Source organism: Peromyscus californicus, unplaced genomic scaffold (assembly GCF_007827085.1).
Source record: "Peromyscus californicus insignis strain IS unplaced genomic scaffold, ASM782708v3 Scaffold_12__1_contigs__length_115047231, whole genome shotgun sequence".
Lineage (NCBI taxonomy): Eukaryota > Metazoa > Chordata > Mammalia > Rodentia > Cricetidae > Peromyscus > Peromyscus californicus.
In genome coordinates, this window is record NW_026294413.1 from 62,464,738 (window position 1) to 62,491,081 (window position 26,344).

A 26,344-nucleotide genomic window follows, 5' to 3' on the forward strand; every position below is an offset into this window, starting at 1 on the left:
CTTTTGAACCCTGTTAGACGTCAGACTTCGTATATCTTATGGAGGCGGTTTAGCATGTAAAGCATGAGCCTGGGTCCAGGAACCATCAGGACAGAATTGGGCTGCACTGGCGGGCCAAGCTGGCTTTGCAGACCAGGTCCCTCGGAGGCCCATCCACCAGAAGCTCCGCCTGCAGGAGCCCGCCCACGAAAGCCCCGCCCGCGAGCGTCTAGCTTCCCGGCTCCCCGGCTCGCCCTGCGTTCGGGAAGTGCTGCGGACCCATGGGTGAGGACTGGGTGCTGGGCCCGGCGGCGGGCTCCTCCTTGCTGCTGTGCTCGGCGTTGCTGGCCGCGGGGTGCGCTCTGGGCCTGCGCCTGGGCCACGGGCGGAGCGCGGTGGAGCGTGGGGTGCTGGCCTGGCTCTGCTACGATGCCCTGGTGCACTTCGTGCTGGTAAGCGTCGCTGTGTCGCCGCCGGCCTCGGGTTCCGCCCTGAGAAGGAGGGCTGGGAACTTGCGGGCTGGATTTCCCGGGAAGCCGGAGGGCGCCCCCTTTGCCAAGGCTGATTCCCCGGTTCAAACGGAGCCCTACTTACCAGGTGCTGCCTAGTCTCCTATCAAATGTATTCCCCTGAGACTTGCTAGAGAAATTTCTTCCCCCCCCCCACAACTCCCACCACTCATCTTGACTTATCTTTTGAGGGTCAGCTATATCTAGAAATCCATTTCTTGTAGCTTTCCTAATTTTGTAGAATATAGGTTTTTAAAGTATGTCGATACGAATTTCTGAATTTCTCTGGTGTCTGTTAAGGTATCTTCCTTTTCATCCCTAATTTTATTAATTTAGGTCTTCTGTCTTTTGGTTAGTTTGCCTAAGGGTTTGTCAATCTTGTTAATCTTTTCAAAGAATCAGCTTTCTGTTTTATTGATTTTTTTAAAATTTTTGTTGCTGTTTTTCATTTTATTTCTGCCCTGGTTTTAATTATTTCTTCCAATCTACTGTTTTGGAGTTTGATTTTTTTTTCCTGTTTTTTAAACTCTTGAGGTGCATCATTAAGTTATTTATTCAAACTTTATGGTTTTTTTTTAAATGTAGGCACTAAGAACTATAACTTTCCTTCTTAGGACTGCTTTTATTTCATTCCACAAGCTTTGAGTATTTTATGTTTCCATTTTTATTTAATTCTGAGATCACTTTTTAAAATTTCCTTCTTGACTTCCTTTAACTACTCACTCATCATTCAGTAATCTGTTGTTTAATCTTTAGTGTGTGCATTTCTGGTCTAATGTACTCAAGACACAGCCAGGAAGCATTCAGATTCCATGTCAGGATGAACGACCTCTAGCTAGGTTTCCTGTAGAGGCCTTATTCCCCTCTGGACTCTCATAAGCCAGGTTTCCACTGTCCTCTTACCTCTCAGTAGTCTGGTCTTCCAAACTTTTGCCGGACTGGCCTGTTACACTTTGCTTAGAGCGTTCTATGGCTTTTCTAGCCCCAAGTTTCAAACCGTTCACATTCTTCTTACAATTCAGTTCCAAAGGCCTGAGAACCACATGGTCAGGTGGACCAAGTTTCTGTATGAGTTACTTGGGTTACTCCTGACAAGGGCCATGTAAGGGGGTGAGGGTTAGTTCTGACTCACAGGTAGGGGCTCTCGTCCACTGTGGCGGGGACGGTGGCAAGAGCAGGAGGCAGCTGCGCACGTAGGTCCACAGCCCACGGCCCCAGCTGACTGAATGCTACCACCCACATGTGCAGTGGCTCTTGTCATCTCACTTAACCTAGTATAGATAATCCCTGACAGGGACTTGTTTCCATGGTGATTCCAGATCCCACCAAGTTGACAGTTAACAGTCAAGATTAACCATAATGTGGCCTTTAAATTCACCTAAAATAAAGTGAATGGTTTTGTTTTTTTCATGTATTTACTTGGATGGGGGCAGGGCATGCACCTGGCATAGCATTCCATATAGAGAGCAGTGGACAACTTGAAAAAATCAGTTCTGTCCTTTGGGTTTTGGGGGTCAAACTCAGGGTCCCAAGGTTGGCTGAAGGGCCTTTATCCACTGAGCCATCTCCCTGATCCCTCACCCCACTTTATAAATAGCCAGTGGGACTCTACATAGGCAATTCTACTGGAGTCTACTCCCTTCCCAAGTTTTTAAAAATAAAATCTTAAATACCTTTTTTTAAAAAATAAAATAAAATAAAATCTGACCTACCCTTAAGCTAATGTGAAGCTAAAGTCTTGAAATAAAAAGAAAACATCGTGTTTGGCAATGGTTTAGGTCTGTGAGTATTCCCAGTTAAATGTGCCAATGCCAGGTATTTGCACAAAGGTGAAATTCCTTCTTTGCCAATAATTTCCTAATAATTATGTGTAGAGACTAGAGCAAGGTTCTTTCCTGCAAAGCCCTTGTTTAAAGAATTGATTTTAAGCTACATAATCTCCCAGAGGAGAATAGTAGTAAAATAGGTCCAGTGTGCACATCTGTCACCCCAGCGCTTGGGAGGGAGGCAGAAAGATAAGAAATTCAAAGTCCTCTTTGGTTCCATAGGAAGTTCAAGGCCAACTTGGACTACCTGAGATCCTGTCTCAAAAACAAACAAACAAACAAAAAAACCAGGTCCCACTTAAAGGAAAATATATAGCTATAACATTCCAGCAATATAAAAAGGTGTAAAGAGTCTCAAAAAAATGTATTTGTATGTCCACCACTCAGTTTAAGTTGACTTTTCAAGCACACGTTCAGGTAACATGGCACGTGCCTCCATTCATGGTGCTTTGAGTCTGGTCTGATGTGTGGAATTGGTCTGTTCCCCCTGCTCCAGATATGAAGGAAATGCCCCCTAAAGAGCCTTTGATGGCCTGCTGTGAAGGGCTCCTTTGTGATTGCCCTGCCTTAGTTTTTCCCACCTAAGGTATTCTTTCCTCCAGCTAGGGAAGTGACCCTGACAGACACCCCAAGCCATTGGGTTGAAATTGAGACATATCTCACCAAGTCTAATAAGCCCACATTAACAGATGTTCTGCAGCTGCCAACAGCGCTTTCACCAGTGTCTGAACACCAACCTCAGAGAGCAGTGGAATTAGCAGTGAGGCCTGTAAGGAATGTACTTGCGTGGATTAGCTTTGGTTAGCAGTTTGCTGCAAGGGTATCCAAAAATAAGGGATGAGTTGATACTACAAAGTAGAGCCTTGAGAACTGAAAGCCCCGCCCCCTTGGTGCTTGAGCTGCTTTTACCTCTGAAACCTCCCAAAACCAAACTCAGAGCTTGCCTCTGGGACAGAGGTTCAAGCTATGCATCCCACAGGCAGTTCACCTCAAGCGTCCAACCAGAGTGTACTGAGTAATCATGATCATCAACCTGCTGGATTCAGAAGTGCCTGAAGCCGAGTAGAGCTCACCTCTGTAAGGGAGCTGGGATGATAGGTAATAAACATGACTATTAAGTAGTAGGAAGGATTTGAACAAGGACAGAGGTGACTGATATTACAACATAGCGTGTTTGGTGTTTGGCCATTCCTTCAGGTTTATAACTCCCATGGCTCTTACTATTTCCTAATAACTGGAGCAATCAGGTCCATTTGGGCTTTTGCTTTGTTCCCAGAGCAGCTTGGGAACGGCTTCAGAGCAATAAAGATAAAGATGACCAAGCAGAGAAATTATCATAGTGTCTCTCTGACCTTCTGCTCTCCTTTCACAGACTTCTTTTTCTCTGCAAGGCAGGCTGTAGCAACTGAAAATTCTCTTCTCCAAGGTGGGTCACAGAAGCAGAATGAGCATGCATGCCCTTGCCCTGTCTGTCTGTCTCTCTGTCTTGAGCGGACCGTTAAAGCACAGGTCTGGCCTCCAAGGAGGGAGCAAGAGAGGTCAGGAGGAATCTGCAGATAGGCCTTGCTTGGTGTCCCCCACTGCTGTCACTGGTGTCCGGGCTTCATTGGCACCTGTGCAGTGTTATCCCCATGAACCAGAGACTCTGTTTGTAGAGTGCTTGCCTATCATTTGTGAAGCCTTGAGTTCATCCCAGTACCACATACAAACCAGATGTGGTAGTACATGCCTGGAATCCCAGCACTGGGGAGCCAGAGGCAGGATGATTGCCACAAGTTCAAGGCCAGACTCTTCTACAGAGTGAGTTCTAGGCCAGTCTAGGTACAGAGACTCTGTTCGTGTGAATGTTCCCCTTCACAAAACCTAGAATCACATGGGAGAGGGACCTCTGGGCATGAATGTAAGGAATTGTCCTGATTGCACAGATTGCTGTAGGAAGTTTGATGTGGACAGACAGGTCTTAACTGTGGGCATGACCAGGGCTGTATAAGTGCTGAGGGTAGGATTGAATGGTTAGGTAGGATTGAGGGGTGTCTTAGTTAGGGTTACTATTGTTGTGAGGAGACACCATGACCATGGCAACTCTTATACGGAAAACATTTAATTGAGGTAGGGGCTTATAGCTTCAGAGGTTCAGTCCATCATCATCCTGGCAGGGCCATGGTAGTGTGCAGGCAGACGTCATGCTGGCTACATCTTAATCAGAAAGCAGCAGGAAGTTGACTGAGATACTGGGCAGTATCCTGAGCATAGGAAACCTCAAAGCCTACCCCCATAGTGACACACTACCTCTAACAGAGCCATACTTATTCCAAAAAGCTACAGCTGCTAATAGTGCCACTCTCTTGGAGGGCATTTTCTTTCAAACTACCATAAGGGGTAAGGTGAAATCGAGGCATGAGGTGGGATTGAGGAGTGTCTTAGGGTTTCAATTGCTGTGAAGAGACACCATGACCACAGCAACTTTTATAAAGGAAAGCATTTAATTGGGGTTACTTACAGTTTCAGAGGTTTAGTCCGTTATCATCATGGTGGGAAACATGATGGCATGCAGGCAGACACAGTGCTGGAGAAGGAGCTGAGAGTTCTACATCTTGAGCCACAGGCAACAGGAAGTGAACTGTGACACTGGGTGTAGCTTGAGTATAGGAGAACTCAAAGCCCACTCCCGCAGTGACACACTTCCTCTAATGTGGTAGACCAGCCCCCACACTTATTTACCCCAGTAGCTCTTGAGGATTGAGGGTTAAGAGACTTAGAAATAGTGAGGAGAGAAGCAGAGAGAAAACACAGGATAGATTCAAGTGGGCCTGGATCCTTATCTACCGGCCCAGAACTTTATTCCAGAGTCTATTTTTAACAATGCCAAGGGGTGGAGCAAAAGACCTCCCCCTTGCTAGTTACAGTCACCTGATACCCAGGCCTGTGGTCCAGTCAACCTCTTATGCAGCTAGTGGGCTCCAACACTCCAGCAAGGCCATCCTACTCCATCCATCTCCTACTAGTGCCACTCCCTTTGGGGGCCTTTGCCTTTCAACCACCACAAGGGGTGAGGTGGGACTGTGGGGTGAGGTGGGATTGTAGGGTGAGGTAGAATTGAGGGGTGACAGTGCGATTGAGTCACCAGTGAGGTGGGATTGAGGGGTGAGGGTGAGAGGCAGCAGAAGCAAAAGCAGGCTGGTGGAGAGAAGAGCAGCAGGGTGTGGAAGGAGGAGGAGAGGGAGGGCCAGCAAGAAGCCTGCTGAGACAGAAGAAGGCGGAGTCTTGTGAAGTTGGGAGGTGTGAGCAGGAAGGTCAGGGAGGGATGGGAAAAGTGCACCGTGGGAACAATCGTGCTGGGTACTGGGTGCCCGGCCACCCTGGGGGCTAACTCGAATCTGATGTCTTGGCCTTTGATCAGCATCCTTGGTATTTCTTAGTAGCATACATGTTCCTGCAAGCGCTCTGTTTAGACTTGTTACTCAGGATAAAGGGCAGTTGTCCCAGGGAGCCTGGGTTTCATTTGCAGTGTGCGTCCTCTTTAAACTCGTGGTGTGTCTGTGTTTAGGTGTTACCGATTTCCAGTTACCATCACCAGCTGCCCCTTCACCATCCACCACTGTTCCCCACTGCTGCTAGAACATTAGGCAGTCTCTGACTCTTGGGACTGAAAGTTCTTCCTCTCCCCACTGATAAATCATTGGCTTCTTAAGTTGCCTTTTGACTCAGTCTGCCACTGGCCTCTGTCTTCCCTGTCATTTTCTGGTTCTGCCACCTTTGCCACCTTTGATAACAAGGTCTAGTAAATACATGCTTGCCTCAAGGTATTGGGCAGCCTGGTGAGTGCAGGGCTTTGGCGGTAAAGCCCAGCTGCTAAGTTGTCGGCCCTGAGGAGAGCGTTCAGTGATTCAGTCCATTTTTATTGTCTAGATTGGCGGCCCTTTGGCTAACCAGAATTAAGTTGTCTCTAATGTCACGAACAAGACCGTGTCACCCAGCAGGAGCAATGGCTGTCTGCAGCTGAGTATCAGGATGCTGTCCTTTTCTGTGCACAAATATTTGAAAGACACTTTGGATGCCACGTCCTGTCCTAGACAGGCACAGTGTGTGGCCCTTGTCCTCTTAGAGCTTGTGGAGTAGCAGAGTTTTTGAATAGTCTTAGTAATACCACTCAGTGGGTGACAGTCACGGTAAATCTCTTGCAGGTAAGTGTTAGGAGAATCTTGGTTTCTCCCTACAAACTAGCTTGTGTTTTCCTCTGACAGGAAAAACAGCACAGATGTTTCTATTTTCACTCTGGCTGCTGGGAAGCTCAGAACCATACTGAAGCATCCCAAGAGCAGACGGTGTCTGCACAGCTGTGTTCTTTCGGACCTCTGATCTAGGTCCCCCACCCCACCCCCGTTTAACTAACACTTTTAAATTCATTTAAATGTTTTTGGTGTCATTTACCTAAAATCTTTTATTTTATTTTTCTTTCTTTCTCTCTCTCTTTTAAATTTGAGATAGGGTCTCACTATGTAGTCCTGGCTGACCTAGAACATGCTATGTAGAGCAGGCTGGCCCTCTTTTGGTCTCTCTGGGCACCAGGCACATGGTGTACAGACAGACATGTGGGCAAAACACCACACACATGAAAGACAAAATAAAACTAACAAGGTTTTTTTTTTATCATTTCTTTTGTTTTTGAGGTTATAATTACATCATTTCCACCCTCCCTTTCCTTCCAGAAAACCATTCCACATATCTCCCCTTATTCTCTTTCAAATTCGTGACCTCTTTTTTCACTAACTATTGTTACATCTGTATACATACATACTGCTACATATGTTTACTTGTATGTATGTATGTTTGCAGGGCTGGCCATTTTGCATTGGATGACTAATTGGTGTGCTCTTCCCTGGGGAAGACTGTTTCTCCCGCTCCCAGCATTCCTCCGTTGCCTGGAGTTCTTTGTGTAGGGCTGAGGTCTTCTGGGCTTTCCCTGTCCATGTCACCATGTCCTTGTTGTCCTTCAGCTCATGTTTAGGTAGTCATGGTAGTAAGACTTTAGAGGTTTAATTTCTGACATTCCTATGAGGCAGAGCCTCACAGCATTTTTAAAAAAATACATAAAGAACAACAAAGCAAACACAACAGAATATCTGTGGTTTTGTTTTTAGACGCAGGGTCTGGCTCCGTAGTGCAGCTGTGCAGCCCAGGTTAGTTTCAGACTCATATTCCTCCTGCCTCAGCCTGCATGCTGAGATTATAGGCTGTGCCACAACATCCAGCTTTGGAAACTTTTAATGCCACAGGATGTTTTTCTTATATCCTTGATAATGGAGAAGATGTGGATGAAATATCTTGGTCCCTGTTTGATTCCTCATAACATTACACCAAATTAATGTTATTTACTTCATTTTATCATTGGGGTGTGTGTGTGTGTATGTATACATGCCGGTTGGATCTTGGCTACCTATGACTTCCTTTTTTGTTGTTATTGCATTTATTTATTTATTTATTTATTTATTTATTTATTTATTTATTTATTTATTTATTAGGAGGGGTGTGTGTGTGTGCCACAGTGTGGATGTGGAAGTCAGAGGACAGTTGGCAAGCGCTGGCTCTCTTCTTCTACCATGGAAATCCTGGGGAGCAAGCTAGTCAGGCTTGGCAGCAAACGCCTTTATCCACTGAGCCCCCTTCCTGGAGTCCCATGACTTCTTCCCTCTCTCAGTCTGTACCGCCGAGGGTGAAGATGTCATTGACTAGCTAATCCTTACAGGGGACTGCTTCCCGACAGCAGCCAGTCAGGGAGTTACCTCCTCTAGAGGTATCCTCATCTCGGGTCCAGTCACCTGAGTGTGGCTTCTCCTAGCTGTTGTGGTGGTTTGAATGAGAATGCTCATGGCTTGGAGTATTTGGTTCACAGTTGGTGGAACTGTTTGGGAAGGATCAAGAGATACGGCCTTGTTGGAGGCGTGTCACTAGAGGCTTTGAGGTTTCAAGAGCCCACGTCAGTCCCAGTTAGCTCTCCAATCCACCTTATGCTTATGGATCCAGATGTAATCTCTCAGCTACGGCTCTATGCCTACCTGCTGCCATGCTCCCCACCATGATGGACATGGACTAACCCTCTGGAACCCTGAGCCCTCAAATTCAATTTCTCTTATAAGTTGCCTTAGTCGTGGTGTTTTGTCATGGCAAAAGAACAGTAACTAATAAGGATGTCATTCTGCAAGCTGGGTGGGCCCAGGTCAGGCACAGCACACACCACATAGATGTGTCCCAGGAGCACCAGGTGTTGGGACAGATGGTGAGAGCAGAGGGGTGGCGAGATGTCTTTTCTGGTAAAGACACTTTCCACCAAGCTTGAAGAACCAAGTTAATCACCAGAAACCACATGCTAGAGGAAGAAAACACACTTCCACAGATTGTCCTCTGACCTCCATCCACATGTGTCCTGTGGCACAAGTCCACACAAGAAATAAGATGTGATAAATGTTGTAAGTAATAAATGAATGTAATGAAGAAAGGTGGCAGCAGCTGGGTATAAAGAATATAGTCTCAGGTTCCTAGTGGTCCCATTGGCCCTGGAACCAGGATCTTCCTGACACACCATATGGGCACAGGGTCCCCTCAGTTTATTTGAGAGCTTTTAGTCAGCACCACCTCCCCTAGCTGGAGCATCACCTCCCCTAGCTGGAGCACCACCTCCCCTAGCTGGAGCACCACCTCCCCTAGCTGGAGCACTTCCCCTAGCTGGAGCACCACCTCCCCTAGCTGGAGCACTTACCCTAGCTGGAGCACCAATTCCCCCTAGCCGGAGCACCACCTCCCCTAGCTGGAGCAGCAGCCCTGTTTGCAGAAGTCCTTCTGATGTGGAGTTGAAATTGGCTTCTGATGGCTTCTCTTCACCAGGTCCAGCCTAGCATGTGTTTATAATCAAGGGTAGTGAGGTCCTGTTCCCACAGTTTGCTCCCCCATTCCTGCAGGTTCCTCTTTAAACACAGGGTCAGGTGGGTATAGTGGTGCACACCTTTAGTCCCAGCACTCGGGAGGCAGAGGCAGGTAGATCTCTGTGAGTTCAAGGCCAGCCTGGTCTACAGAGCGAGTTCCAGGAGAGCCAGGACTATATAGCGAGATGCTGTCTTGAAAAAAAAAAAAAATGTAGTAGGATAAACCCAGGGTCAGTTACTAACTATTCTTTCACTGTTTGGTTGGGCAGGCTCTGGGGGTGGAGGGAAGAGTATGAGGTGTGGGGTACAGCAGATGTGCCCTTGAGCCCACTGTCCTTCTCCATCTGGGAAGGCACAGGCAGGACCCTCCCACAGGAAGATCCTCCGGTAATGAGGAAGAGAAGGGAGGATGGGAACGCCCCTTCTCAGTTTCCTTACCCGTCATCCTCGTTTGCTTTCTGTTGCTGTGATACTCTGACCGAAAGCAGAGAGGAGGAAAAGGTTTAATTCACCTTCTGCCTCCAGGCCACAGTCCATGACCGAGGAAAGTCAGGCAGGAACTCAAGGTAGGAGCCATGGCGGAAGGCTGCTTTGCTCGCTCACATGCTGGAGCGTGGTCAGCTAGCTTTCTTATGCATCCCTCACCTGCCTGGCAGGATGGTGCCTTCTGCGGTAAGCTGGGCTTTCCCACATCAGTCATCAAGGCGATCCCTTCCAGGCGTGGCCAGAGGCCAGTCTGGTCTGGGCAGTTCCTCTACTGAAGCGCCTTCAGAGGGCTATGTATGGGTTTTGTCATCCTGGCAGCAGGAAACATGGAGACAAATGTTCTCTCCAAAGGGCTGCTGTAAACCCAGGAGGTGTGCCTCACTCTTAAGATCTCAGTGCTGGACTGAGACAAGAGGCTTTTGAGATGGAGGCTGGTCAAGCCACAAATTGAGACCCTGCCTCAAAACGAACAAACAAAAAACCTCTTATAAGGATTAAATAACATTGTGATTTCAAGCAGTGTTTCTCAAAATTGACCGCGTACACAAGTCACCCTGGGATTGGCTGAGATTCTGCACTGGTACAAACTTGCAGATGATTCCAAGATCTGGGATTCTTGGACCAGGGCTGCAAGAACATAGACACTTCCCCAACCTCGAAGGTCGCAGTTCCCTCTGCCTGCATCCCTCAGCGACTCCCCTCTGCCCACTTCATCCTGTTCGTGTGTGCCAGACAGCCATAATCCCCATGTCCAGTCACAGTGAGCCTCAAGGCTTCCCGTCTGGTCCTTAACGTGAGAACAGCTGTCTCAGCAGAAATGGGGATTCCCTCAAGAGGACAGATGTTCTCATGTCCTAAATCCAACACTAAGCCCAGTATCATGGATGCAGCAGAACTAGTGTGCCCGACTCCAAGGTTCCACAGGCGCCATCACTGTCCACTGGTAATGTCAGGTGACAGCCGTCTGCTGGGGCTGGGAGAGACTCCATCAGAGGAGAGCAGTCATTTCAGTGGGAGGATGGCAGCTGGCCGTGGACATATCTAAAGTCAGTAAAGCCTGGGAGAGGGGCTGCTGCAGCTGGTCCTCCCGTGAATGGCGGTGCAGGCTGTTGCCATGACAACCCCAGTGTGATTAGGCTGAGACCCTTGGTCAGATCTGAAAGTAGTAATGTGTGTCAACAGGGCTCACGTGGGCACCGCTCTCCACCTCACGCTCCCCTCTTAATGCTGAGTGCTACATTGATTTCTGAGTCTTCATTCAAATGCTTTTAAAGCAAAAAAACTCCAAAATGCATTTACATATAAGTTAGCCTCATTTTGTGTTTTTGTTTTTTAATTTCTGTAAAGCCATTTTATCTTCTGCAGAATGTCTCTTTGAGGACTGAGATGAGTGCATGCACCATTTCTTGTAAAATTGTTATTTAATCCTAGATCACAGTTGTTCAGCCAGGCAAGACACTGGCCTCTTTTTGTGCTTGACTCCCAATTTCTAGAAATCTATAAAATACATTGTTACAAGCCCCAAATCTGGAAATACCTCAGGAGAAAAATGAGGTGAGACTTTGTTAACTTCACCTGCCATGGTACATGGTCGTTTTTAAAGGGACTTTGCTAGCTGCTCAGTTAGATGGCCTTACCTCTTTCCTGTCTTAACCTTGCATAGGAAATACCCCATTTTTTAGGCCAAATATCTTGATATCTATAACCTTAATCTTTTTTTTTAAATAAGCAAACTGGGGATAAGTGGCCATCATCTGCCACCTAGGGCCTGAGACAGCAGGATGAGCATTTTCATGCCTGACCACTCCCCATACGGGCATGTGTGGGGAGCAGAGGAACACCTGAGTGAATGTATATTAGTGACATGGCTGTGTGTCATGTGTCACACATGACAGCCATGTGTCCAGGACCCCAGTTGCCTCAGACCCATGGAAATGGCAAAGCCTTCCCCGGCCAGGCTCAGGGAATTAGCACAGCCTCCCTGTGGTCCCTGTGTGAATGTTGACAGAGTGTACAGAAGGCATTGACTACACTCCAGATGTGCATGTCTGTGTCTGTCTGTGTTCCACCCCTCATCACCCCAGTTGGTCTAACAGGACCAAGCTTTGCAGGATGTGATGGGCATAGGTAATATGTTTTGGTTGTTTGGTTTCTAATTTCCCCCCTTTGGGGACTTCATACGCTATGTTTTTATAATATTCTTTCCTGTCCTCCAGCTCTTCCCATATACTCCAGCCGCCATCCCTACCTACTCAACTTCATGTTCTCCCTCACTGGTTTCATGGCTGGATAATATTGATAAGTACTTTTCTCATCTGATAGTGTACATAGCACCTTCTAGCACTGTGGACACTCGCCAATAGGGGTGAAGTTTCCAGTTGAGCACCAGCTAGATTTCTCTGTGTTCTGTGCCAAAAGTACGTAGTGTCTTCCTGCAATAGGACCTTGCTCTAAGGTTGTGGATGGTAACCAACAGCACTGGCAATAGCCTGTAGAGTTTGGTGGGTCTATGGGTCCCCTTTGGCCAGAGACTCAAAAAGATGCCCATTCCTATTACTAGGGGGTTTTACTTGGTAGCATATGCAATCTGGTTGGGGTATTGTCTTCTCCATTACATGCTGACTCTATTTACATTTCTTTTATGTATGTATGTGTTTTTAAAAGTTTCTACAGTAGTAGGTTTCCTTTTGGGTGTTTTATTATTATTACCATGTGTGTATATGTGTATTACCATGGCGCTTGTATGGAAGTCTGAGGACAACTTTGTGGCCTTGGTTCTCTTTCCATCTTTATGTGGGTTCTAGGGGTCAGACAGGCCCCCCAGTTTGTACAAGAAGTGCCTTGACCTGATAAATCATTTTGTCACCCTGATTTCTGAAACAGGGCCTTATTATATAGCTCAGGCTGGCATGGAATTGGAGAGCCTCCTACCTCAGCCTGATTCTGAGATTAAAGGTGTGTGCCACCACCAGGCCTAGCTAGGTTTTTTTTTTATGTGTTTTATGTACATGAGTGCTCTTCCTGGATGTATGCCCACACACCAGAAGAAGGCATTGGATCCTATTATAGATGGTTGTGAGCCACCATATGGTTGTTGAGAATTGAACTCAGGACCTCTAGAAGAGCAAGCAGTGCTCCTAACCATTCTGACTATATCCCCAGCCCCTATTTTTTGTATGCTATCTATCCAAACTGATGTAAGATACAATCTCAGTGTCGTTGGATTTACTTGTCCCTGTTGGCTAAAGGTGTTGAAGATTGTGTCACCTGCTTGTGGCCCTTTGTACTTTATTTGAGAAGTGTTGTTCACTTCATCTGTCCATTTGCTTATTGATTCATTGACTTGCTCTTCTGGTGTTAAAATTGTGGTGAATCTTTTGGTTCTTTTTAAGTTCTTCATATACTCCGGCTATATGAAGGTTGGATATGGACCGTATGTTGTGGTGAAAGACCCCTGAGCTTGGTAACTTTCTGTGTTGGTAATGACAAGGTCCGTGTCAACTTCATGCTCAGAGCCTAAGATAACTTTAAGGGGTAGGAAAAAAGCAAATTTTACAGTTTATGTCAGGAACCCTGTGGTCTCCTTTAACAATGTTGGCCACTGGGAAATAACACTAGATGGTTTCTGTTGTAGCTCCTATGGGGTTAGAGCAGACTTAGTCCAGAGACCAGGAGTCTTTAGAACCAGAGTCACTGGTCTCCCTCTGTGACCAGAGTCTGCCTCCTGTGTCTTGCTGAGCTTGTTGTTGGGGAGAGTATGTGGACATTAGAATAGCTGTTGCCATGGGCCTGTGCCTACTTATTTGTGTTTCTACTAAGTTCTTTCAGGGTCAGAAAAGGCCAGGCTCAAGTCACAGAACCTTCCAGAGATACCATCTGAAAGAGGTGACATTTAATGGGAAGATCTTAGGTCATTGAGGGATATGGTAGCCCTCATAGGACCCCTTGAAAGTTCACACAAGGAGATGGCTGTAAAAAGACCGAGCCTGGTTTGAGATGTGGTTTCTTCTCCACATACGCCCCACCATTCTCCATCCACCATAGTCCAGGCCATCTAGAGCCTCACCCCCCTCACCCCCTGAAATGGTGAGCTGAATAAGTCTTTTCCCTCTGAAGTTAGTCCTTCTCGGGTGTGCTGCTGGTAATGAAAAGCTGGCCAATGGGTTGAGGGGCAGGTATGTGGTTGCTAAAGGTTTATCAGCCCTCAGAGTTGCTTTGAGGGAAGAGGGAGGGCCTCTCAGCCCTTAATATTACTTTGAGGGAAGGATCTCACAGTTGCTAACAGTTGAATGCTTTTCCCCTTGGCCTCAGTGGCAACTTTGTGAGATGACAGTGTACTCTCACAATTGGGTATAGGTTCATGCAGTCTACTAACCTTTGGTTTGAGACAAGCTCTCCTGCATCCCAGGCTAGCCTAAAACTCACCACATAGCTGAGGCTAGCCTTGCTGCCCTGATCCTCTTGCCTCTACCTCCTAATGCAGTGGTTCTCAACCTTCCTAATACTGCGAGCTTTTAATACAGTTCCTCATGTTGTGGTGACCCCCAACCATAAAATTATTTTCATTGCTACTTCATAACTGCAATTTTGCTACTGCTATGAATCGTAGTGTAAATATCTGTGTTTTCTGTTGGCCTTAGGCGACCCCTGTGAAAGGGTCGCTCAACCCCCAAAGGGATTGAAACTCACAGGCTGAGAACCGATGTGCTAATATATTTACTACCATACCCAGCTAGTCTACTTATCATATCCAGGTCTCTCAGTTTTACATACATATATGTGTGTGTGTGTGTGTGTGTGTGTGTGTGTGTGTGTGTGTGGTCAACTGAGTAGGTCTGTTGCCCAGTCTAGTAACCAAGAATGCAAGAATGCATTCTGTGCTTACAGAGGACTCAAGCTAGGTTCCTAGCAACCACCTAAACTTTCAGCTCCAGGTGGATCCAGTACTCTCTTCTGGCCACCATAGGCACCTGTACTCACTTGCACTCATGTGCACACAGACAGACATATGCATACAATTAAAAATACATCTTAAAATCCTTTAACTGCTCTTGGTTTTGCTAGGTGGTAGGGATAGAATGTAGGCCCTTGTGCATGCCAGGCAAGTGATCTACCACTGCGCTGCAGCCTCAGCCTAAACGCTTTAGATTCTGTCTTTTCTTTTTCCTCTCTTTCCTCACTTCTTTCTTCCATTCTTGCTCTCCTTCCCCACCCCTATTCTTTCCTTTCACCTCTGGCTGGCCCAGAACTGACAGTACAGCCTACACTGGCACCGGACTTGTGTACAAGCATTTGCCGCCATGCCTGGCCTAAATCTCCTGTAAAGAAAATGCATTTTAGATGGGCTCAGACAAAGCACATTTACTAATTAGGTGACCCAGAAAGAGTGTCAGGAAAAGATAGTATAAACCAGCTGCCAAGCCTGTGTTAACAGAGATTAGGGTGGGTAAGAGGCTGTTTGACATTCATGAGATAGCATGCAAGTCAGAGACAGACCGACAGTCACAAACTGGGGGATGGACAGAAATCTCTCACTAGTAAGTCCAAGCCCACATACGAAGCAAACTAATACAGTGGTTTTGAGATATTCAGGTAGGGAAGGGCCTTCCACCTATAATTTTTATCACTAAGTAACACGGGTCAAGATACTGGATTAGTAAAGAAAAAACAAAAAAAATCTGAGGTCCACTGAAGTGAATACTACTTCTATAAGCAGGGTGGGAATGGCTGAGTAGCTTTTCCAGTTTTAGAATCCAGTCACAGATAAAACAGAGGAGGCAAATAAATATGCTTGCAGAACCAGAATGGGGATTTCATCTGTCTGCAGGGTCTTCTGTTAGTAAGCAAAATGGGTACAAGTTGGCCTTTGGAAGCTGGAATGAGAGAGGAAGCAGGGTGTGTGTGTGTGTGTGTGTGTGTGTGTGTGTGTGTGTGTGTGTGTGTGTGTGTGTGTGGCGGGGGTGGGGGACTCGGGCTTTCAGCAGGGAGCCTACACTACACAGAGGAATGAGTGGACAGACGCTTCGTCCGTTACTAAAGTCACAAATTTGGGTAATTAATGGAAGAATGTTATACCTATGTATAATGAATGTCATTTGGTTTTGGTTTTTGTTTTTTTCAAGAACTGGCATTATAAAATCAGAGACATGTTCTTATATAGAAAAGAAATAAGTGAAGTTTCTGCACAAGAAGAGAGCTTCATTGTTGTATGAACTAGAGTAAACCCCAGATTGACTGCTGGGAGGACTGGGATGGGGGACTGGTGTAAATGAGTAACGTTACAGGGTGAACAGTCTAAAGAAGTAGGTAGCCTGCAGAAGTGGTAAACCATGGTACCAAAGGTAGTAGAGGGGAGGCGGAGAATTTTAATGTCACATGAAGCTGTTAGGGGTGGTGGCGGTGGTGAGGAAAAGCCATTGACCCGCAGTAAGAATTAGTCAGGGGAACCGATGTGACATCAGCTCCTCTTCCGGGGAATTCTAGCTGTTGGATTTTTGGAAGCTTAGGCAAAGAAACACACGATGGGGGAATACTAAGATACCTGCGGACATTTTCATCACTGAAAGTCAGAAGAACGCTGCTGCGTGTTGAAAGCCTTCTTGAATTTGCTCTATGTAGTGTAGGAAGGGATTCAACTCTGCTGTAGAGATTTGCTGGCCACATGCCTTTTATTTTTAAGGTTAAAAAATGAAGTGAGAGTCTTCTCTATGACTTAGGATCTTTGGAATATTCTAAAGCTAATTTTTATTTTGTACCACAGTCAAGCACTCTCCTTGAAAATTTCACTTATTTTTTTCTACCCAAGAACACACCTCTGATTTTATAATGCCAGTCATTAAAAGGTAACATTTATTATTAGGTTTGGCCACGTTCATTTCCCAGTCTGGTTAGCCTCCAGAGATGGTGTGGTCCTCCAGGCTGCTGGCCAAGCTGTGGACACCTTACAGAGGGGAAGGGGAGCTGCTGCATGGAATGTCATGTGTCTGATGTGCCGCCCTGTGGTGGTGAGGCTAAACAGATCCTGTCTCCCTTTCCTTCCCTCTAGGAAGGCGCTTTTGTCTACTTGTCTGTAGTGGGGAATGTTGCAGATTCCCAAGGCTTGATTGCATCTCTATGTAAGTAATTAAAAACATTTGCATTTGAAATGTCTGAGGAGATGAATTGCAAGAGTGGCTGTCGGTGAACTGAATGTCTGTATCACATATTGTATGATTCCATTTACATGTCCTGTCCAGAATAGGTGAATCTATAGAGACAGATAACCAATTAGTGGTTGCCGGGACTGGGGATGAGAGGGGATGTGGAAGGGAAGTGGGTGACTGCTGATGGGGGCGGCTTTCTCGTTGGGAATGTTCAGCTAGATTGTGTCTATTCAAATCTGTGAATGTACTAAAATTGGAATTGTGTGCCACGTGAATTACATCTCAGCAAAGCGATACAGTAAACAGAGTGTAGACAGCTGCGGTGTGCCTCAGTGGTGGAGCACTGGCCTAACGTGTGAGCCCCGACACAACACTGGAAAACAAAGAGAAGACACCAGAAAGCCTGCAGCATTTAAACTGGGTGCTGCCGCAGATATGCTTTATATCCATTTACTTTGTAAAACTTGATTTTCATTTCTGTGTGTGTGTGTGTGTGTGTGTATCTGTGTGTGTCTCTGTGTGTGTCTGTGTGTGTCTCTGTGTGTGTCTCTGTGTGTGTCTGTGTGTCTATATATGTGTGAGTTTATGCATGTGAGCAGTGTCCTCAGAGGCCAGAAGAGGGCGTCAGCTCCCCTGGAGCTGGGGTTACAGGCCGCTGTGAGCTGCCCAGTGTGGATGCCGGTATTGAACTCAGGTCTTCTGGCAAAGCATACATACGCTTAACGGCCGAGGCAGCTCTCCAGCTCCAGTTTGCTTTTGGTTGTCTGTCTATACCCGTCTTCTGAATAATTCTCCAAACTCCTCCTGCCCTGTGGAGCTATCAAGTAGTTTCCCCATATTCTTAACACTCAATGTAAATCAGCCAACACTTAGTCACTGATACTGACTTCCCAGAATGCTCTATCCCAGTGGGGCTAAGTCGGCGAGTCAGGTGCCTGCCTCTCGTGCTTGCTCTTTTCAGGTTTGGCATCAGCAGTTCTGCATTGTCTACTGTGTGTCTTTCCTTTTCCTTATTTTCTTTATTATTTTCCTCTGCTTTTATCTTCATTTATTTATTAAGTGTCTATGTGTATGGTATATGCAAGTATATGTGGGTGTGTTTCACGTTCTTATTTCTTTTATGCTTTTTTTTAAATTCATTTATTCCCCGTGTGTGTGTGTGTGTGTGTGTGCATGTGGAGGACAGTTTTCGGGAAGTGGGTCTCCCCTTCCGCCAGGTGATTTCCTAATAATCAAACTCAGGTTGTTGGGCTTGGTGGCAGGTGCCTTGACCAGCTGAGCCAGCTCACCAGTCCTAATTTATCATTTTATTTTATTATCTTTGGTACTGAGGGTGGAGCTATGGCCTTGCTCATGCTAAGCACATGCTGTGTTACTGAGTTGTGTCACCCCCAGCCCTATTTCTGTCCTGTCCTGAAGTCACAGGCTCACACCAAGGTCTTTGTGGACACTCTCATTCACGATTAGTGTTAGGAAACGTCCAGAAAACCGAACTGTCTCATTTCAGTCAGTGCTTCTGAGAACAAAATGTGTCGTCTTTGGTCCCTCTGGTCCTGTGCTGTGTTCAGGCAGGGATCTGAGCCCCTTTGCCACAGCCCTGCTGCTGTAGCTCCAGGCTGGGCTCAACCTCTCTGTGTTAAACTTGGCTTGAGGTCCGCTGCAGTCATGAGACTGGAGGTCCCCGCCTGAAGCACCACCCCGCCCTCATGTGTGTTCCTCTGCTCCCCTTTGTCAGGAGGGCTGCTGCAGCTTCGACACTGGCTGGCTGCCCTGTTTTAGCATCAGAGAAAGTGATTAGTCCAGATGTGGCTCAAGTCCACGGAATGTGAACGGTTGACAGGGTCTTTCTGTGTCTCCATCTTTAGGTGGACTGCCCTTTTATTTTGAAAGCAAATGCTCTAGAGCAGCTGCTGACCCAGAGGGTCCAGGCCGGGACCTCCCGGAGGCTGGCCATGGCTTCAGGCTCAGGCCACCCTCGTCCCCTCCGGATGGCAGAGCATGCAGCAGTGGTGGGCTGCAAAGCCTCCCCCCTCAGCCATGGCTTTGCCCCTTCTCCCTCTGAACCGCTGCCTCCTGCGGTTGTCAGTCACAAAATAAATGGAATTGATCACATCATCGTGATTTTTAACCCTGGCGTTGGACCCTTGGTTGTTCAGGTTTAGTAAGGTGGGCAGTGGGTAGAGTTCAGCAGCAAAGGACATATCAGAGGTTCACATGTGATCTGGTGGACAGCAGGGCCACCATCAGGCCATCCGTCTGCCTTCTCCACCATCTCCAGACACTCCTCGGCTTTTCCCACTTACCTCCAGCTGCAGACATTCTGCTTCCAGACCTGGGGCGTTTGCACATGCTCTGCTCTGGAGCACCCCATTCTTTACCCAGTCATTCCTTGTGATGTGAGGCCTGCCAGGACTCAGGGTTCAGTATTCTGTTTGCCACCAAGTGGGGTGGGACACACCTCTAATCACAGTACTTGATGGGGTGGGGTGGGTAAGGCGGGAAGATTGCTAGTTGGAGGCCAGTCTGGTCTACATAATAAGACTATCTGAAAAGAACAAAGGGCCGGAGTATAGCTCACTGGTTGCGTGTTTCCCCAGCATGCACAAAGCAGTGGGTTTGGTCCCAGATCAAACCACAACCGTGATGATAAAAATAAGAAGTGAATTTAAAAAATATATGCCTTGACATCACAGTAAAATCTGGAAGACACCCCAGTATTTCCATAGCTAAGAGTCACTAGCCATCAGCCCTCTTGATTGTGGAGAGCAGACACTGTGCTGGTTCCTATGGAGTGGGCCAGATGAACCCATCACGTTCTCTTAAGGGACCAGCCGCACCCTGTCCTGTTCCCACCAGCCCCACCAGCATGCCCTGCAAGTTCACTGCATTCCCAGCTGCAGCCCTCATAGGGCCCTGCACGATGCAGTCGCCTCCTCCCTGGGATGGGAGCGGATGTCACAGTGGCTGGTCCAGCCAAGCAATTTTCTGACAGAGCACGATGAAGAGGTGGATCATTAGGGAATCTTCCTGGGTCTCATTTTTCAATCTAAGCACCACATTTACTTTTGTCCTTCCCAGCAGGAGCCACCTGCATGCAGACCTTATGGCTACATTCTCAAGGCCTAGCAGAGACAACCCCTCTATGCTCAGAAAATACTGTTGACTAAGCGGCTAGAGAGATGCTTTGGTCTGGGTCAGTTCTTAGCAGCCCCATGGTGGCTCACAACCATCTGTAACTCCAGTCCCAGGGCGTCTGAACTTTCTCCTGTCCTCCACAAGCACCAGGCATGCACAGGGTGCACACACCTACATGCACAGGGTGCACACACATACATGCAGACAAAACACCTATACACATAAGATAAATAATCTTTAAAAAGAATGACTAGAAATAGTGGTTTGGGGTTAGTTCTGTTTTTAATGTCTAAGCATTCACTGTTCTCTTCCCTCCTAAAGAATTGATGTTTTACGTAAATGATTCTCCTAGATTTTGGATACTTCAATTGGTTCATTTTACTTCTCGTTTATACATTTATATTTAGGGAAATTTTTATGTTTTCAATATATTGCCTTGCTTTCCGGTTAAGACAGTTATTTCTGAACATGGCAGATGCTCCACCAAGGTCGAGTGATGATGGTATGTGTGGCCTTACATGGAGACTCTCCACCCGTGTGGTCCTCTCAGGATGGCCTTTCTTGAGAGACCTTACTAGTTGGTCCCAAGGGATCCTTTCTCTGACCACTGTGAGATGACAGCTCCCTACTGCTTTGTCCGGTCATATATCAGAGTTCATTTCTAACCAGTTACACCTTCTCCATGTAACATGAGAGCATGTTTGAAAGGAGAGCAAGCCAGAGATGTCCACTCTTGACTCCCATCATCTGAGAGTTTGAGATCAGCATGTACTGCTATTACCAGTTAAAAAAAATAATCAGGGTGCTCACTTTGGCAGCGCATAAACTAAAATAGAAACCATACAGAGAAGATTAGCCTGGCCACTGTTCAGGGATCACATGCAAATTCCTGAAGCAGTCCATAAAAGTCAGTAAAATAATTAGGGGTTGGAGGGATGGCTCAGTGGTTAAGAGCACTTGCTGCTCTTACAGAGGACCTCAGTTCAGTTCTCAGCACTCATACTGGGCAGTTCACAACCACCTATATAATTCCAGTTCCAGGGTACCTAACACCCTCTTTTGGACATCCATATACAAGTGCATATACACACATGCACACAAACACACACACATATTCCACATATTTTCTCTCTCTCTCTCTCTCTCTCTCTCTCTCTCTCTCTCACTCTCTCTGTAAATCTTTTGAAAATACTAGTAACAATTAAAGCAGGAATAAATATGGCCTCTAAAGTGCTGGTCTGAAAAGATTCTTGAATATACTACTTTCCAGTTATTACCTGGAAGGGTGGGGTGGCTGTTGCTGCTAAACACTGCCCATTTGGGGTTCACACTGAAGTTCAGGCTGCATCCTCCTAGACCCTCAGCATATGTTGAGTGCTTTCAGAACTTGAACTATATCAAGTTCAAGGCAGTACTAATGCTCAGCTCTCCCAACTCTCGTACAGTTCAGGATTCCCTGCCCAGGGAGTGGTACCACCAATAGTGGGCATGTCTTGCCACCTCAATTAATGATATCACAACAGCCCTAACCTCCACCCCAGAAGCTCATCTCCCATGTGGTCCTAGGTTGTGCCAAGTAACAGTTAACACTACTGTTTCAGGCTTTCTTTTGGGCCACCAACCAGCTCCCAAATCATGACACAGACTTCTTAATAGTTGTGGATGTTCAGCCTTATCTTAGCTCTTATTTTAATGTTTCTTTACGTTTTTGCCTTGGGGCTTTTTACCTTTCTTTCTGTCTTTCTGTTTATCTTACTTTCCTGCTGTCTCTGTCTGTCCTTCTGGCAGCTGCCTGGCTTCTGGCGCTGGGCATGCCTCCCTCTTCTCATTCTCTTCTTTCTTCTCTCCTCTCAAACCTAGATTTCTCCTATTCTCTCTGCTTGCCAGCCTTGCCCATCCCTCTTCTGCCTAGCTATTGGCCATTCAGCTTTTTATTAGACCAATCAGGTGTCTTAGGCAGGCAAGGTGAAACAGACACACATCTTTACATAATTAAACAAATGCAGTGTAGCCAAATGTAACACATCTTTACATCGTTAACAAAGGCAGAAGAAACAAATGTAACACACCTTTATACAGTTAAAGTAATATTCTGCAGCATAAACAAATGTAACACATCTTTGCTCAGTTAAAATAATATTCCACAACACTACCATCCTACTGTAGTGTGTGTAAGCCCACTCGTGTTTGTGTGTGTGTGTGTGTGTGTGTGTGTGTGTGTGTGTGTAGATTAGAGGACACCCTCAGGTATCCTCAAGAATGGCATCTACCTCCTGTCACACAAGGTCTCTCATTGGCCTGGAACTCACCAGTTAGGCTCATTGCTAATTGCTGGCCCAGTGGTCCAGCAAGCTTCACGTGTCCTGTTTCCATCTTACCAGGGCTGAGATGGCAAGTGTGAGTCGCCTGCCTGACATTTTTACGTGGGTGCTGGGAATTGAACTCAGGTCCTCATGCTTGCAAGGCCAGAGCTTTACCAACTAACTGAGTTATCTCCCCAGGCTCTAAAACCATCTTTATTAAATACCGTGTTTGCAGAATTTGACTGTGTCGAATTAATTTAAAATCCTGCCAGCTGTAGTGAAGAGGGCCCAGGGTAGACTGCACATACATGAACGTGCTTGGAAACTGTATTTTACAAGTAGAGCAGCTCCTCTGTCTTATGTCAAGGGTGAGGGACACAGGGTCCCAGGCTTCCCTTGCCCTCCGCAAGCATTTTCATTAACTGGCATAAAAGGCTTACTAGTCGTAGACCAATAGGCAAGAATAGAGGACCCAGAAACAAACCCTTGCAACACCACAGCCCCCAGATGTTGGACAAAGTGACAAAACATACATTGGGAAAAAAGACTGCAACCTCTTCAACAATGGTGAGAGGAGCTCTGGATAACCCATGAGGAAGAGTGGAGCCAGCACCTCTCCCACCCCGTGTAAAAACCAACTCCAAAGGGATCAAGGACCTTCGTGTAAGGCCTGAAATGCTAAACTGCTAGAGAGAAATGTAGGGAAAACACTTCAAGACATAGGCACAGGCGAGGATTTCCTGAACAGAAATCCAGTAACACGGAGAATAATGACAAGAATTGGCAAATGGGATCGTGTGAAGTTTAAAAATTCCTACTCAGTAAAGGAATGAGGAGCGCCCACAGAAGGAAAGATAATATTTACCAACTATACCGCTGGCACAGATTAATATCTATAATCTAAAAGAACTAAAAAAAAAAAATTACCAGGACAGCCAGGCTTGCACAAAGAAACCCTGTCTCAACAAAACAAAACACAAACAAACAACAACAACAACAACAAAATTGTAAGGGGCAAAATCAAATCATCCAATCAATTAATGGGCAAGTACCACATTTCTGCAAATCTAAACTAAAAGCTGTATATGGCATGGAAGTAGAAAGCTGCTGTTTAGGGGAGAAAGGAGATCAGCAGAGAGGATAATCAATCGGGTGGTGAGCATGAGTAGAATGAACTGATGTGGTTGTCTGACATTGTCATAATGGAGCCCATTTGTACGCGGCCCAAAAAATTAACAACAAAAATGTTTGCCGGTTAGAGACTAAATGCAGGCATTTGCCTTTAGGGAAAGAGTATGGCAAGGCTGATGGAAGATGGCTGTATTCTGACCCAACCATTGTGTCTCTGGAAATTCTGACTGTTGTCTTGGATGGGTTTCTGGCATTGGTTCTCATTTACGCCATAGTCAAGGAGAAATATTACAGGTGAGTTCACTCCCGTCCAGCAGGAAGGGAGAGACATTAGCTGCTCAGTGCCCAAGTGACATATTTATCCACAAGACAAAAGCTTTCTGTAAGACTTCAAGACAAGATGTAAAGCTTTATCCTGAAATCTCAGAGATGAAAGAGTCCTCTCAGCTTTTAATCCCCTCTCCCACCACTTTTACAGATAACTAGCAGTCATTTTTCTTGATTCCTTTAACATTGTTTTGGCTCCATGACCACACTTGCAGACAGATTACAAATTTACATGTGTCCTGCCTCAAACGTTGATAATATTTGCGTGATTGTGTCAGTCACGGGTAATGAAAACCCTTTATCTACATATTTCATTGACTTTGGAGGAAGGATAATCGTCATCTTTTACAACAGATGAAACTGGCTGATGTCAAGATTCATCTCCAGGTCTCTTGGAGGGTCAGCGGTGACCTCACTAAGTCCCCCTGAGAACAGTGCAGGGTACTCAAGTGTCCTTAGAACTCTAAACGCTGTTAGAACAATGCTGGGAAGGGCAGGGTTGCTTCTGTAAGCAAAGATGGCGTCTTCACTGTCTAGGCTGACCTGGCCCATCCAAGGAGCACCACACAGAAGCCCACAAGTTTCAGTAGTAAAGACTGCTGGTGCTCCCCTACAAAAAGGATGCCCCAATTCAGAGTGCCAGGTTGTACCTGCTTCACTTCGTGTCTTCTCTCCACAGGCACTTCATACAGATCACCTTGTGCGTGTGTGAACTCTACGGTGGCTGGATGACCTTCTTCCCTGAGTGGCTTGTGGGAAGCCCCAACCTCAACACCAAGAGCTGGCTCTACTTTTGGGTCTATTTGGTGTTTTTTAATGGCCTGTGGGTTCTGATCCCAGGACTGCTGCTGTGGCAGTCATGGAGGGAACTAAAGGAGACATATTTCCAAGGGGCCGATTTAGAGAAAAAGTATGAGTAAAGTCTGGGAAACATTGTGCTCTGATGTTCTGCTGTATGAGTCAGGATTGACCGGACATTCTAGTCAATACTTCCTTTTTACAGTGTTGCTTCCAGACAACCGTTACAGATGGATGGGAGGGCGACAAACGTGGCTGTTTGTTTGTGTCCTTTGATTGAATGACAATATAAAGAAAGGAGGACATGGGGTGTGGTGCTTGCCTTAGTATTCCCAAGACCCCGAGCTGCACTCTCAACACTACAAAGGGGTGGCGGGTAAGTTTTCACTTGTAATAAGATCATATTAAATTAGATGCTCTTATGACTTGCATAAGTGTTATGCCATGTTAGTGAATGGTATTGCAGAATACTGTAAAGAGCAGGATAAATTTTTATTCCAAAAGAACCATTTTGCTTCAGCCTTTTTCTTCTCAGTGGTCTCTTTGGGTTAATGGTGTAAACCTAGAAGTAAAAGGGATGATTCTGTTTTACACTTTTTCAAATTTGTGCACCCAGTAGGAAACAATAGCAGTGTCTGGAGTGGTGGTGTACCTGTGTACTTGGCAAGCTGAGGAGGATCATGAGGCCAGTCTGGGTGACATAGCATGTATCCTATCTCAATAAAAAAAGAAAGTGGGGGATGAGGTTTGAGAAAGGGTTTCTCTGTGTAGCCCTGGCTGTCCTGGAACTCACTCTGTAGCCCAGGCTGGTCTTGAATTCACAGAGATCCGCCTGCCTCAGCCTCCTGAGTGCTGGTATTCAAGGTGTGCACCAACACGACCAGCTGGTAAAATTTTAACAATATAACTATGACATACATTCTAAAAGGTTTGATGCAGTACAATTTGTGCCCTAACAGTCTGGGCGATGGAGAGGAGTAGACACAAGCTTGGTGTCTGTGCTCTGTACCACGACGAGGCAGGGCCATGTAGTGTCTCAACTTGCTGGAATCAGTTCTCTCTGGGTCCTAGACATTGAGCCCAGGTCGTCAGGCACCTTCACCCTCTGAGCCATTTCACTGACTCCTCCAATGTGGCTTTAAGCTCCATGAGCTTCCCTGCTTTGGGGGGCAGTTATGGAGGGGGAAGCCAAAGAGAGACCAAAAAGGGGGTAGCCCTAGTGGTGGCCTGTTGGTCATGCTGCACCTCCTTGACAGAGTCCCCTCTGTGGTTTGGAAGTCATCCCCAGAAGTTGTACCTTGTCACTCAGAGAGTTGACCCCAGACACAGACCTCGCAGAATGTCTGATAGGGACACCAGACATGGCGGGTATTTTCACCCCAAATGTTTGGAAATAGATGTTCATTCTATGATGAGTACACCCAGTGCACTAAAAACAAAGAGAATAGAACTGATACTCACAACGTCACAGAAGGTGGAAAGACCATGCCCGGAGAATGCAGAGGGTACGATTTTGTCTGTAAATTTCATAAACACAATAGAAGTTGAGTATCCCTGACCAGAAATGCTTAGAGACAGAACTTTTCTGTAGCTGGTGGAATATGTGTGTGAACTGTAGAGGGTTTGATTCCCAGCATCCACACGGTGGCTCACAACTGTCTGTAACTCCAGTCCCAGGCAAACCCAATGCCCTCTTCAGACACCAGGCACACACGTTACATAGACATGCATGCAGGCTTTAAACATTCAGACACATACAATGAATAGATAAATAAAATATTGTAAGTC

General features: G+C 46.3%; 1 protein-coding gene and 1 non-coding gene across 2 annotated transcripts; both read left to right on the top strand.

The window, feature by feature from the left end:
• Positions 1-89: 89 nt before the first annotated feature.
• Positions 90-25,062, top strand: Ebpl (EBP like). Its single transcript, XM_052733018.1, has 4 exons — positions 90-431; positions 16,766-16,835; positions 23,587-23,725; positions 24,438-25,062. The coding sequence occupies exons 1-4, from the start codon at positions 261-263 to the stop codon at positions 24,676-24,678; spliced, it is 621 nt and encodes a 206-aa protein (XP_052588978.1). The 5' UTR covers positions 90-260; the 3' UTR covers positions 24,679-25,062.
• LOC128108143 (U6 spliceosomal RNA) lies at positions 20,800-20,906 on the top strand. Its single transcript, XR_008217350.1, has one exon. It is a non-coding gene; the product is annotated as a U6 spliceosomal RNA (small nuclear RNA).
• Positions 25,063-26,344: the final 1,282 nt, after the last annotated feature.